Consider the following 14987-nt stretch of genomic DNA (forward strand, 5'->3'; position numbering starts at 1 on the left):
ACGTCAGATGTGGCAGAGGGGGGCCCTGCTGAACCGACGGAACTACAGCGATTGCAGGATCGAATATTGGACGCCATAACGGCCACTAGAGACACGCTACATAACGATATAGCGCAGGTGGCGTCGGGGCTGGGCTTGCTCCGGGCGGACCACGACAAACTAAAGGACAGGGTCAAGGATGCTGAAGCGGTGCTCAATGACCTGGCGCCGGCTCACAAGGTGATGGAGGGTAAGCTAACGGAGGCCCTGGACCGCATCCGCACCCTGGAACGGCGAGCGGAGGATGCAGAAAATAGGAGCCGACGCAGTAATGTGCGGGTCGTAGGCGTGCCAGAGACGGAGGGGACGGGGGACATGATTGCCTACATGGAGGAATGGCTGAAGACCGTGGTGGCGCCGGAAGGGCTTTCGCCATTCTTCACCCTGGAGCGTGCTCATAGAGTCCCCTCGGGACCTCCCAAACCCGGGCTCCCACCCAGACCGATCATAGCCAAGTTACTCCACCACAAGGACAGAGATCTACTTCTGCAGAAAGCTCGAGAGGATGGCCCTTACCAAATAGCGCACAGCAGAGTCACACTTTTCCCAGACTTCACTTTCGAGACGCAGAAGCAACGGGCCTCCTTCCTCACAATCAAGAAGGAGCTCCGAAATGAAGGAATTACCTACTCCTTGCTTTTCCCAGCCCGGCTAAGAGTGGTAGTGGACGACAAGGCGATCTTTTTTGCAACGTCAGCGGAAGCCTGGGACTGGTGGGAGACATATAAGGCCGGGACTGACGGCGCCAAGGCAAGAGAAGAGCGGGAGAAGGTGCGGGAACGCTCGCCCAAACGGCTGCGGAAATCGAGGAGACTATGGAAACGAGGGCGGGGGAAACTGGGACCGACGGCCTCCCAGACTGAAGCGGAACGGCAGGCCGCGCTGCTAGAAGTAGAGAGGCTCGGACGGGCGGAAGGCACCGGATCTACAGGGGCCATGGACTCGGACACTCATGTATCGGCCTCTGGCTCGGAGTCGGATCTGTCGGAGATCCACCGCACTGAGGGACCGCTAGTGACACCGCAGACGGCGGACGAGATCCTGAATGTTTGAACTGCTGGCCTTGCTCAGTGGGTAATGTTTGAGGGGCTGGGTGGGGAACCATTGCCTATGCACATAGCGGGGGTCGGGGCACACCAAGGGGTTCGGGGCGAGGTGGTTGTGGGGATTTGGGGAGGAGGCGAGGAGCTGGGCGGCGCAGCCCCCCACTGGACGAAGCCGCGCTCCGTAGGCCCTTAAGGCACCCACAGCTACGGCTGTGTAGTTGAGACCTGGGTCATCAGGTGTGGGAGTTTGGATGGGGACTGATATCTCGATATTGGGGCCTGTTCTGGGGGAGGGGGGGGGCTCCACGGTTGGGGATTGTTTACCTTTTTTGAAGTTGTTGACCCTGGGTGTACCAAGGGATGGGCTGTTGAGAAGTTTTGTTTTGTTCTGGGGGGGCACCACCACCGTCGCAGGGCTGGAGCTGGAGGGAGTGTTTCGTCCGGATTGCTGGGACAATGGCTAATGTGAATGGGTTGACCTGTATTACTTGGAATGTCCGGGGCCTACACACTATGCAGCGCAGACACAAAGTACATGCCTATTTGGTGCGCAGGGGAGTACACATCGCGATGCTACAGGAGACGCATCTTACACGACAAGAGGGGGCAGCGCTACAGAGGCGATGGCGGGGACAGGTTTTTCACACCAGCTACTCGGCCTATGCGCGGGGAGTACTTATATGGGTTAGAGCAGGCACGCCTTTCCAACTCACGCGCCAATGGGTAGACCAGGATGGGAGGTATGTGGTGGCAGAGGGGAAGCTAGAAGGTAGAGATATAGTGTTAGCTAGTATATATGCCCCAAACACAGACCAGTTGGCTTTCCTCGCGACGCTTTCAGGGACGCTGGCCCACTCCCTGGCGGGCCCGGTCCTGCTGGGGGGCGACTTTAATTCCATTGCCGACCCCTTGCTGGATAGGTCCCACCCCCCTCTGCGTGACTCCCCAGTTCACAGGCTATCCAGAGGTAGGAGGGAATGGCAGGAGCGCTGGGAACTAGTAGATGTCTGGAGAGGGCAGCATCCGACTGACAGGGATTACTCATTTTTCTCTGGACTGCATGATCTGCATGTCCGGTTGGACACGATACTCTGCTCCCGGGGGGTGCTACCATGCGTCACTAGATCGGAGTACCTGTCAAGGACAATCTCGGACCATAACCCACTCCTGGTTCGGCTAGCGTGGATAGCAGAGAAGCCCAGGGTTCCGCTCTGGCAACTGCGGCCTGAGACCCTGGAGGACCCCCTCTTCGGGGAGGCCCTTGCGGAAGGAGTGGCCTTATATTTCACCGAAAATGAAGGGACGGTGGACTCTAGAGCGACGGAATGGGACGCCTTTAAGGTAGTGGTGAGGGGTATCTGTATCAAGGATTATGTCGGCGTGCGGAAAGTGTTGCTGGGCGACTTGGCTAAGGCGGATGCTAAGCTGAGGGAGGCGGAAAGGGGGCGGCCTGGACACCCAGAACTCCAGGAGACACTTTGTTCGGCCAGGGAGGCGGTAGCCGTTGAAGTGGAGAGGCTCCGAGCCTTTGACTACAAGCGATATATGCTGCGCTCCCATGTTGAGGGCGATAAGGCGGGCACCCTCCTAGCATGGCTCTCGAACCCCACAAGACGATGCGCTCCCATACTTCAACTGAAGGATAAGGCGGGCGTGGTACAACACACTCAGCTGGGCATAGTCGCCGGCTTCCAGGAATATTACGAGGGCCTGTACAAGAGTACCCCGGGAGATAGGAGGGGGCTGGTAGAACCCTTCCTGGCTGATCTACCCCTGCACCGGCTGGAAGCAGAGCAGGCGAAAGACTTAGGGTCGGACATTGACGCGGGAGAGATACGATCGGCGGTGCGGCGCATGGCAAGGAACAAAGCGCCGGGAATAGATGGGCTCCCCATAGAATTCTATAGCAAATATTTTGACGTACTGGCTCCACGACTCCTGACCGTATATAAGGAGGCCAAGGCGACGGGCCGACTACCGCAGTCGATGCGGGAAGCATTGGTGGTCCCGCTACTGAAGCCGGGCAGAGAGGGTAATGACCCAGCGTCCTATCGACCACTCTCTATGCTCACCGCGGACTATAAGATCCTGAGCTCCATACTAGCGGCGAGGCTTCTGCCTCACATGACGGGGCTTGTGCACGACGACCAGAACGGTTTTATACCACAGCGCAACACCACAATAAATATCAGAAGGCTTGTCCGTCTCATGAACGGGCTGGACGGCGGGGCAGGGACGGAACTGGTTCTCTCGGTCGATATTGAAAAGGCCTTCGACAGTCTCGAGTGGGACTATCTATACGTTGTCATGGAGCGCTTTGGGCTGGGAGCTGGTTATATTCGTTGGACGAAGGTCCTTTATGCGGGGGCGTTAGCGAGGGTGAGGGTGGGACCGGCGGTGTCCCACCGCTACCCAGTGGAGCGGGGCACTCGACAGGGCTGTCCCCTATCGCCGCTTCTGTTTGCGCTGGCTATTGAGCCGCTGGCGGCTGCGGCCAGAACGGGGCGGCACGTCCGCGGAGTGCGGGCCCGAGACGGGCAACATTTCATTTCGCTATATGCCGATGACCTACTACTGTTCCTCTGCGACGGGGGTGAGGACTTACGGAGAGCGGAAGCCCTCCTGGAGAGCTTCGGAGAGATGTCGGGCCTAAGGGTTAACTGGCCCAAGACGAGTTTGTTCCCACTGTTGGAGGGCGCTGCCCAGCCGCACCACCGGTCGGAGGTGGCCTGGAACCCTACCTGTATTACATACCTGGGGGTCCATATTTACCATAAGCCGGAGGACCTGCTTGAGGGCAACCTGGGGCGATGCATACGCGGACTGAAGGGCTGCATGGCCTTCTGGGCCACGCTGCCACTATCGGTAGCGGGCCGGATTTCCCTGCTGAAGATGGTCGCCCTACCGAGATTATTGTATTATTTCCGGACGCTCCCAATCTGGCTACCTAGCTCCTTCTTCAGACTCTTTAAATCTCAAATTACGACGTTCATTTGGGGATCGGGACGATGCAGAGTAGCGCTAGCCACGCTTTCTCGCCCGAAAGATGAGGGGGGTCTGGCGGTGCCGGACTTTGAGCTTTATTACCTTGCGGCCCAACTGCAAGTCTTCACGCAGGAGGTAGCGAGGGTGTTTCGGGGCCCTGAGAACGACAGCTTGCGAGGGACGCCCAGACACGTCCTGGCATATATAGTCCTCCGGCAACGGCTGGACAGTCGGGATCTGTCGTTGGAGCAGTGCACGTATCGTCAATGCTGGAATCGGGCCCAGAAGAGGGCGGGTATCCAGCGCCCATATGCGCCTGAGATTCCCCTGGGCATGCTAACGGCCTTGCCACATGGCGGCGACTGGTCGCGCCTACAGGAGTGGGAGGAAGCAGGAATACAGGTGGTTGGAGACCTCTTTGAGAACGGCGCACTGCTCCCATTCCAGGAGTTAATAGAACGCTTTGGCATACCGAGAGGGGGATTTCTACTTCATGCAGCGGTAACCAGGGCAATGCAAGCCCACTGGGGTACGGGACTTGAGGAACCTGGGACGGCAGCGGCGTGCCAGTACACCATGATGGCGGCGGGCACGATCAAGGCGGTGACGTGCCTCTATAATAGAATGATTAGGGAGAATATCCCTCCTCTCACGGCCCTGAAAGCCAAGTGGGAGGCGGACCTGGGTAGGGACGTACCTGACACGACGTGGGCACAGCTGGTCCGTAGGGCTCGCAACAGCACGAGAAACGCTAGGTTTCAACTGATCCACTACTATGTGTTGCATAGGGCGTACATGACCCCGGGTAGAATCAGGCGGTATTTTGGAGATGGGACAGTGACCTGTCCCCGATGTCCGGAAGAGGGGGCTGAGCTAGTGCACATGTTGTGGGCATGCCCGGCCCTGCGGGACTATTGGCAGGACGTTGGGGAGGTGCTGAATGAGGTGACTGAAAGATCAATAGAATATGGGCCAGGGGAATGTCTTTTGCACTGGTTTCCCCATACCCCCAAAAATAAACTCACGAGTAAGTTTATCGACATGGGACTGATGGTGGCTAAGAGGGAGATCACTAGAAACTGGAAGGCGAGAGTGGGGCCAACTCCGCGGAGGTGGCGGCAGGAATTTCTAAAATGGGCTACGGCTGACAGCACGCATAGGTACCAGCTTGCGCGCAGGTCCCCCAGCCAAACAGCAGCTGACACTGCGACCTCATGGGAAGTAATGGTGCAGGCACTTAGGGACAGCGAGGCTGAAGACGAGGAGGGGGCCCCCGGGGCGGAAGGGGCGGAGGAGGCAAGCTGAGGCAAGCTGAGGCCCTAGGAGCAGCAGGTATGCAGGGGGGTTGATGCCAGCAATCCAGACATAATCGCAACGTGGCCTTAGACGGGGGGTGGTGTGAGGGACGGGATAGGGGGGGAGTTTTTAGTTTTGCGCAGGGAATGGGAGTTGGGGATTAGCGCGTAGGTTGGTAGGAATATAAAAGTAGTCATGCACATAATCCGGACACTATCCACTCCTCAATATTGAACGTCAGGCAAGGATGAGCAGAGATAACAACGCCGCCCAACCCCCGGGTTGTGGGCATGACGGCTGTGTACCGATTGACGAAGCATATTGTGTATCTGCTAAATTTTATGGTGCTACTTTTATATGTAATGACCTGCACATGCATGACTACAATAAAAATTATTTACAAAAAAAAAAAAAAGAGTAATGGCATGCTGCATCTCTCCGTGATGGTATCAGTTGGGACAAGGAGCATATAGAGTCCGTGGAGTGGGTGAACCTATCAAATTCTACCTGAGTCAGCAGCCAGCCTTGCCATATTCCAGAAAGCCTGTACTCGAGGATATGTTGTAACTTAACTACACATAGCTTCTACAGCATACTTACAGCGTAGGTAGGCTAGGAATGTGTTAGTACTGTCGTAGCGTTAAGAAAAGGCTTTCAGTGCATGGAGGTAAGGGTGGCTTGCTTGCAGGCACTGAAGCTGAAGCCAGAAGTCTGCCGTAACGGATCAGATAGTTATTTCTGTTAGCACAGGTGCGTGGATGGCTGGACATTACTGGTGAGAGTGCATCAGATGTCTGTTGAGTGCAAAGGCTTGGACTGCAGTATAAAGTTTCTTGTGAGAGTGAATCAGATGGCATCAGCAGAGGACAAGACATGCCTGGCGGAGGACATGGGGGATTCAATGCTGGGGAAAGATGGGACAGGAGATCAGTGGAGTGGTGTTGGTAGGTGTTGATGGGTAGATTGTAGATGATGGTTTTGTGAGTATCACAAGCGTCTTACGTGGTTGGCTGTGGCTGAAGTATATGTGGGATGAAGGCGGTTTGCAGGTTTAAAAGAACTTTAGTGTCCTATAATGTATTTAGTAGCGCATGTATATTTAAGTGACTAACCTTTTATGTGAAGCAGACTCCAGTTCAAATATGTTGAAGTCCCATTGTTCATCGTTTTCCATTGCTTGTGCTATCTTCGGTGGGATATCAGTAAGAGACAAAGCAGAAATAAAATGGCTCGGAATAGTATGAACATCTGTTGAAAAATATTCATACAAACGTTTCAATACCTCTCAATATTGAACATATAAATAAACAGATTTGCTTATAAAAAGTTAACTTACGTTTAGATGAAAATATGTATTCATTCCCTGATAATCTTCGTAAACCATCCTGTGGAAAACATGTGCAATAAAAGAAATCAAACTACTGCATTTAGCCTTACGTGGGTTTATTAGGACAGCAGGAAAAAATTAATGCTAATTAATGAGATCATTTTTTCAGCATTAACTTTGCAAAATATTTAGACATTCCGTAAAATAAAAGCAGAGTTCGAACGTGTAGTTTGCACACACTACCGTGATTAGCTATACTTGTATCAAATCATGAAACCCTATCATTTATTCATAAAGTGTATTCGTTGTATAAAAACAAGCTCGGTAAACCTGGTGCTCTTGGTTCTCCTTTTTAAAAATGGCTGGAAACCCTACTGTACGCAGACCTGTGTGGAAATTACTGTAAGAATGTTAACCTGTAAAAATGTTAAAGGGCACAACTGGACATATGTATGCGCTGTGGCAAACACGACAAAGTGTAACTGCCTCGTATGTGATACATATTGATTCATGCAGACATAGTGGTTCACATTGTAACTTTATTGGTTTATCCATGAAAAATATCAAATGTATCTTTGTGCAAACTACACTAAGTCACACGAGTTATAATTGTTTGCCTCGACTATACAAGTTTATATCCCATAACATTGTTTTGGGGAATCAATTTGTTGATAAATTCATTGCAAGCACTTTGGTTCATACACATGGTTTACAATGTGCATTACGTAAGTATTATCATTATCGTCGTGACTTCCAATATACTGTTTTTAACAGCAGCATCCTTCTGTGTTTGTTTAGATCATTGGTGGATTGACAGTAAACATTGGTTTATGTGTAACACTGTGTATGATGTACTGGTTCCCATACATAACCTTCTGGTTTACATGTGCATCATACAGATATGCATGCATAATGCACTAGTGGATGTACATAATTGCATGTTATATATATCTTATATATATTTATATACAGATATATATAAAATATATGGGATCACTTTTGAAATGTACAGGTTTTCAGACTAAACCTATTGTTAAAAATATACAACCTATTGGTTTGAAAGAATGTCATGCTGGTTTGCAGGCAAGATGAATGGTCTCCATGAAAAACCCACTGGTTTACATCAAGTGATGCTGATTTACAAGCGTCATGTACTGGTAGGCATGTACACTTGTAAACATACAATATTGGTTCGCGTTTGTGTGTACTGGTTTGAACATGTTAAATACTGCTTTACATTCAGAAACTTTTGGTTTATTGGTTGCTGATTTGCATTCATGATGTAACAGTACGTATTCATTATCTGCTGGCTTTCACATGTACCACACTGATATGTATGCATAATGTGTAGCTGGACATACCAACATGTGTGGCTCCCAGGATTAACATTGGTTTGCTAGCGCAATATCTGTTTATATAAACCTATTATTTTCTAAACATCACCTAGTGGCCTGTGTGCATAATATACATGTATGTATTTGTATATGCCCATTGCACCCTACTCGTTTGTTAGCGAATAACATTCGGTAATCAGTAGCAAGCACTTTTGGCTGGATGTGCCCTACTATGAAGCCTGTGATCGGCACATTGATTAGCTTCCACTACACTTTGGTTTGCCTCGCAGATTTGGAGGCTGCGTCCTGTGAAGTTCTTGCAGTTAACCAGCTGAGGTGCATGCCTTGGATCTTTTCCTTATGTTATTTGTTGACAACTGGTATATACCGGGTTATTACTCCACAGGTTGACAAACAATAAAAAGCCTCCCTTTAGGCCCTATCTATATTAGAGGCCAACTTCAAACAGATTCCCTAGTGGTTCATACCGCTTGTAAGTAGAGATGCTTCACCATAGAATATCCCCCAGGTGCCAGACTGGATCTGGAAACTTCTGCAGCAGTGCTCCCACACACAGCCAGGTGGCATCATGCGACTGCGTTGGCTCCACACCACCCAAAGGTGATGGAGCAAAGCCACATACAAGCACCAGTGCACTGACGTCAGTTTATTGTCTTTTCCTTTACTGAACACCATGAACAACTACGAAGCCTCAGAGCCACCCTTTATAAGAACCTGGATCAAGCCTGAAACATCATGCTCATAGTCTGGACGCCCTGGATTTGTTCCTGTGGAGGAAAAGGCCCGAACTCTACCGTGTCCAAGATCTCCCCAATGAAGGGAAGCCTCTGGTATGTAACCATATATGAGGAAACAAAACAAATTCAAAAGTTCAGCCGTCTTCCCGAGGTGGTCCATGACTGACTGCAACAAGTCCACCTTTAGCAGCCAGTAATCGAGGTATGGAATAAAGGGACACACATCCTGCAAAGATGAGCGGCGACCAATTATATAATTTTGGTGAATCTTCCTGGGGGCGCTGATGAGGCTGAGTGGGAGCACTCCAAATCTATGTTACTAGGATTTGTATGGCACAGCTAATCACCCATGGGGTTATCCAGGTGCACGAGCAAGTGTGTAGGCCTACGACTAGGGTGTCGCCCGCAGAGTTAGTCGAAGTGCCAGGTCTCAGGTTTCTTGCTGAATTCAAGAAGTGAGGAGGAGACCCTGAGTTTAGGGTGTGATGTAGTTGAAAGCTCAACCTCCTGCTCGGCTTTTGTGTATTGGGGGGGAGGGGTGAGAGTGTGGCTGAGCCCAGATGACTGGTGGGTTGGTGAAAGAGGTTGTTCAGGTACGGTTCTTCAGTAACTGAACCAGTCAGCACTTGACTTTGTGGTAGCGTGGGTCAAGCAGTTCAAGGCACCTCATCAGGGAGGTAGGTGTAAGGCTTACATTGGGGCAAGATTCAAAGCACAATAACACCAATAGGCTGACTATCTGGACAAATACTTACTTACATGAAAAAAAAAGTATTTTAATATAAAGAAGTGTGATGTGGTAGTGTTGTCCTGGGAAGATTCCAGAGTCCCTCTTTCCCTTCTAGTGGAGTTGTTTGCTCCACATTCGATAATCGAGGCAACTTCTAGGTGAAGTCCATGCTAGTCCCCATGAAACAAAGTCTAAATTTAGCCTGAGGGGTCAAAGTTAGCAGAGTTAGGTGCTAACTTCATGCATGTCCCAGGCTCGACGACCTAGAAGAGTCGTACCAGACGTGATGGCAGCAGACAAGCGAGGGCAGACTGGGGATCTTCTTCGCTAGCTGCAGGCTCCCGATGCTGAGGACACACGACCTCTTCTGTAAATGTAAATGTAAATGTAGTTGAGCTTATATAGCGCACAGCTACCCGCAGTGGGTTTCCCGGCGCTTGCTTAGGGAACCCTTCCTGGTATTCCCCTGTGAGATAGCAGGGTATCCACAAGGTGAAAGTCAGGCATCCCGCCGCGAGGGGCCTTGTGGAGATTAAGCAAGCTATTGCCCAGAGTCGCAGAGTGTGAACCCGTGAGTCGAGGAGGCACCGGGGCGAGAATTATCAAGTCTGTGGAATTTTTAGCCCAAGACCCCGCCGAGGTGGGGAATTGAACCCTGGTCCAGGACCGATCTCAGCTTCCGGGTCTGCTGCCTCTAACCCCTGAGCCACACTTCTTCTGGTCTTTACCCTATAACGTGTTGGGATTCCTCAGTCTTTGGACGGCCTACATCGGTGTCGGATTTACTCGCTCGGCTCCTATGACAATTCTAACATTTGTTCAAAGCATCCTTAGCACAAACCTCTAGGGAAATGACCCAGACCTTCGATGGCCCACATCTGGCACACGGGGGTAACTGACTTTGGCTTACTTAAAGCCATATCTTCATGGTAGCGCCCATTCTGGTCACAAGGGAGTCACTAATTTTGGCTTGCACACAGGCGATGGCATTATTTTCACAGTGGCCCCCTCCTGGTCACATGGGTGTCACCAACTTCAGTCTACACACAGGCGACAGTCTTAATTTCATGGTGACCCCCCTCCTGACACACAGGATGTCATAATTTCAACGTGCACAAGGCAAAAGCCCTAAAGCTTCATGTCGGACCCTTCTGCTACACGGGGTACATTATCTAAACTCTTGCAAGAGGAATGGCCTTAGCTTCATGGTAGCCGAATCCTAGCATGTAGGGGTCGTTTATCTCCGCTCACAAAGTTAACAGCCCTAGGTTCAGCAAGTGTGGGTTCATGGCCCACACACTAGCAATGGTCCAAACCGGACTGGATATCTCTTATTGCACACACCGGAATCCACTCAACAGGATCCCGCTGGCCCTCACTGCCTACAGCCACTCTCATCCTCCTCTTACCAGGATCTGCAGGCCTTCACAGCCAAGTAGAAGACTGGTGCTCCAGGCGCAGGGCAAGTGGTCTTGACTTCCTGGGTGAAGACCCCTCACCCAGTAGGGAGAATAGCGGACCCTGGTCCCGATCCTGGTTCCAGCAACTAGAAGTCATGGTGATCTTCTCTCCAGCTGAAACCGGCAGTAGAACAGAGATGTTGAACAACTAATGGAATTCATGCTCCCACCTTTATAGCGCAAATTCAGACTCAGATGTGATTAGGTGCCAGGATAATGGATATTTTTACTATGGGTGTCAACTTTTTTGAACTCCTCTGCCCTGCCCTTTCTTAAATAGACAGTCTGCCACAGTACGAGTGGCTCCAGTTTTGAATGACCCACAACATAGGTCAAAGGAGTAACTGGAGATCACACCTGGCTCTCATATTCCAATATGCCACACAAGCGGTTCAAAGCCTAAACCTTACACTCTTTCATGATTCTCTGGTCCTACAAGTCCAACCTTATCATACCCACAATCTCTCCTGACAGTAAGTCCAGGCCCCACTGATCGTTAACATTTAATTGAATCAAAGAGACCTTCAATGTGTGAGGAGGAAGCTCTACTCCCCTTCCTCCGTTATGGGTGGTCTACCCCAGCCCTCAGGAATGTTAGGGCTCCACATCTCGTGTATGAGAATTTCTCATTTCCAACTACCCTTACCAGGTATTTGGCTTACAAAGTTCATCACAGAGAGGTCTTTGTTACGTACCATGCACAGGCAATTGCAACATAACATGCATACACAAGCATCATGCGCTGCCCAGTGCTACATATAGTCATTATGTAGGCCAAAGGTGAGTTAATTACACAGCAGTGGAACCTTACATGAGTGGGCTGGCAGGCACCCTTCCAGTGACGCATGTCAAAATGCCTGTTCACACTATTCACTCTTATGAAACACAAAACAGGAGTGCTGCAACCACTGCACTTGTGATACCTAACTCGTGGCAAGGGCAGTATCCCTCTACCACTTTGGGGGTACCACTTGTGTCCTTCCTGGTCTATCAAGACAGAATTATCATGAGGATGGTCTACGACATGGCATTTACAGACGATCCATGTATGCCCATGACCTAAAATCAGTACCAGGGGTCGACCTATCCATACAGATGGGGCACACAATGCAGGGGGGACAGGTTTGTCACCATGTAGGGAACTTCTCTGTCCCAATAGGCATCCTTGGGGAGAAACAGGCATACCTCCTGTAGCAGGACAGACAAATGGCCTTCTGAAATCTGATCTGGTGTGGAAGGAACATTGGGTGGAGAGAGAAAATATAGAACGTAGCTCATCTTTTGAAAGTAATGGATCACCACCATGGGAGGAAGTGCTGTATCTTGCACCCCACTGGGATGACGTGTCACTAAGAACAAACAAAAGCAGTTTGTTCACTGTGGCAGTAGGAGAAGAGGAATTTGAGAACTGATAAACCCTGGTGGCGTGCATGCTGTCTGCCAGCTTTGCGACACTGAAAAGACTGGGCTGTCTGTTTCATCCCTGCTCTAGCCCCGGCAACGGTCCCTAATATTCCTGAATTGGTGTGAAAATAGTTTGGCAGAGGTGAACTGTCCAAGGCAGGAGTAGTTCTGCTGTCTTTAAAGTATTCCAAAGTGGAATCCACCTCCTCATGAACTAAGAGAGACCCATCAAAGTGCATATCCATTAGTAAAGAAGCCAGTTTAACTCATCCATGTATGCCTGTGGAGGACAACACTGGTACCAGCGGATCTGACAATGCAGTCCATGGTATCCAAACCAGCATGTATAGTAAACTTGGCTATGTGCTGCCCGTCATGAACCGTCTCAGCCAAAAAGGCCCAACGGTTCTCTGGTACAAGATTTAATTGACCATGACTCACGGGGCATGCATTTACCAGCCAAACATTCAGACCACAGTTATGGATTGCAGTACCAACCTGGAAGAGGAAAGAACAAGCTTTTTCGGGTGGATAATCTAACTGCAGATTCCTCACCTTTAGAATACTCCCCAGGAATATTCAGATTTGAAAAGAAAAGAATACCCCTTAGCTGCCAAAAGGGATCCAGATGTTTTCACAGCAGTGTTCTGGCGTGCCGCTAAGTGGCGTTGTGCAGCTCCCCATCAATCTTGTCCCATCCCACAGGTGATGGAACAGAGCTGCATACAGGCGTCACCACGGCACGGATGTCAGTTTCTTGATTGACTTTTCCTGCACCTTCAGAAGCAGAGCACAAACAATTATTCGTAGTAGTCTGCAGATTTCTAATTTTGGCTATTTTGGATGAAAAAATAGACCACTTCACAGAACTGGTAGGAGGGAGGGATGCTAGGAATCTGCGGTTTAAAAGAGTATCCATCAAAAAAGAGTGTGACTGAAGATAAGTAACTTGTTCTCCAAGGTGGAGGATCTGTGGCGTAAACTCAGACCAAAAAGACCTGTAGGACCAAACAAGCCATTGCTATTGGACCTGACCTCCAAGGTAGTAGTGCATTATGAACATGTAGACTGATAATCATGTCGTGGCCTGATAGATGTGAAAAAATGGCACTCTGCATGCCAACTCTGCTAGCTCTTAACATTTAAGGAGGGTGGTCTCCTTCAACCAAAATAATACCATTATTAATTCGTGGAAGAATCACATTCAGGGGAAGTGATGTTCTAAGGGGGCTTTAGCTCTTTAAAGGTTTAAAAATCTTTTGGGAAGTAATCATGGATTAGGGAAAGCTGAAATGGAGCTATTATTGTTTTGTACATAGATGGGAAAGGGTCACCGATGGCAAGAAGTGGCAACTCTAACGAACATTTCATATTGCAGGAACTACAGACCTTTTTTCTTTAAAAAGTAAATAAATGTTTTTCTGCCCTCTTGTCCTCCCCATGCAGGAAAATAAATGTATGGGAAGATTGTGTGATTAAAACATCCCCCAATAGAGCTGTTTAGAGATTGCTTAACAATTGAATTGTTAAGCAGGAATGTTTGTTGAAAGGATGGATTGTTTAGCAACTCGCTGTATCCACATTGATCTTCCCCCATTAATGCTGTTATCCAAAGAATCAAGAGTCTGTTTTACAATTCCTACTTCCTGTCGGGCATTCTGTCTAAGGCACAGATGTAAAAAGGAGTGTGGGATACTGTAGTCCAACAACTTACATGTGTATAAGCCAATATCACAGAGTCTAGTTATTGCATTTAGTTCCAACTCATACTTTGAAACCAACCATGTTCCAGTGAATGCCACAGGCAGGAGCAGAAGTTAATTCCCAATGCCCTACTACCACTACACACACCACAATTAAGATAATTTGTTGTAGCGTAACATTATGGGGGAAGTGGAAGACAAAAGAGACTGCCTCAAAGATGTCAATCGCACCGAGGATGTTCTGATTCTATCACCATCTTCACCCCCCCCCGCTCCCACTCTGTCCAGCTTCTGTCCTCTGCCCTCATCTGCCCTTGCCCTTTGTCCCCACCCTGTTTTTCTGTGAACCTCTTCCTTCACCACTTGAGACCAAACTATTTTGTCTGATGCCCGATGGAGCTACCTGGTTTAGCTATAGGGGAGATGGGCCGTGGATTACCTCCTTGGCCGTCACCTACCCAGTCGGTCTTTAGACAGACTTCCTTTCGTCTCTACAGTTGTCTCCTCCCTTATCCTCACTTTCTCACCTCCCCTACCACCCACTACTTTTCTCTCTCCTTTCTCTCCTCTCCTAATGTATTGCTTATTATTTGATGTAATGTGTAATTGTTGATCTTTTTCTGTTATACTGTTGAACCACATTCGCTGAACTTCCTTTCGTCTCTCCTGTCGTCTCCTCCCTCACCCTCCCTCTATTTATGTCTCTCCCTCTCTCCTCTCTCAATGTACTGAGACTGAACTATTTTGTCTAATGCTCGATGGAGCTACCTGGTTTAGCTATAGGGGAGATGGACCGTGGATTCCTTCCTTGGTCGTCACCTACCCAGTCGGTCTTTAGACAGACTTCCTTTCGTCTCTCCTTGTTGTCTCTTCCCTTATCCTCCCTTTCTCACCGCCCCCTCCAC

At 49.6% G+C, this 14987-nt stretch overlaps 1 protein-coding gene across 2 annotated transcripts in view; it reads right to left on the minus strand.

Annotated features, from left to right (window-relative positions):
• The window catches only part of PDE8A (phosphodiesterase 8A), a 2294608-nt gene that overhangs the window by 321817 nt on the left and 1957804 nt on the right, over positions 1–14987 (minus strand). For both annotated transcript variants that reach the window (XM_078684749.1, XM_078684748.1), the window contains exons 15-16: positions 6703–6751; positions 6479–6614 (exon numbers count right to left, since the gene is read on the minus strand). In XM_078684749.1, coding sequence (XP_078540875.1) covers positions 6479–6614; positions 6703–6751 — 185 coding nt within the window. The remainder of the gene's footprint in view (positions 1–6478; positions 6615–6702; positions 6752–14987) is intronic.

This window comes from Lissotriton helveticus, chromosome 3_2 (genome assembly GCF_964261635.1).
Source record: "Lissotriton helveticus chromosome 3_2, aLisHel1.1, whole genome shotgun sequence".
NCBI classification, from domain to species: domain Eukaryota; kingdom Metazoa; phylum Chordata; class Amphibia; order Caudata; family Salamandridae; genus Lissotriton; species Lissotriton helveticus.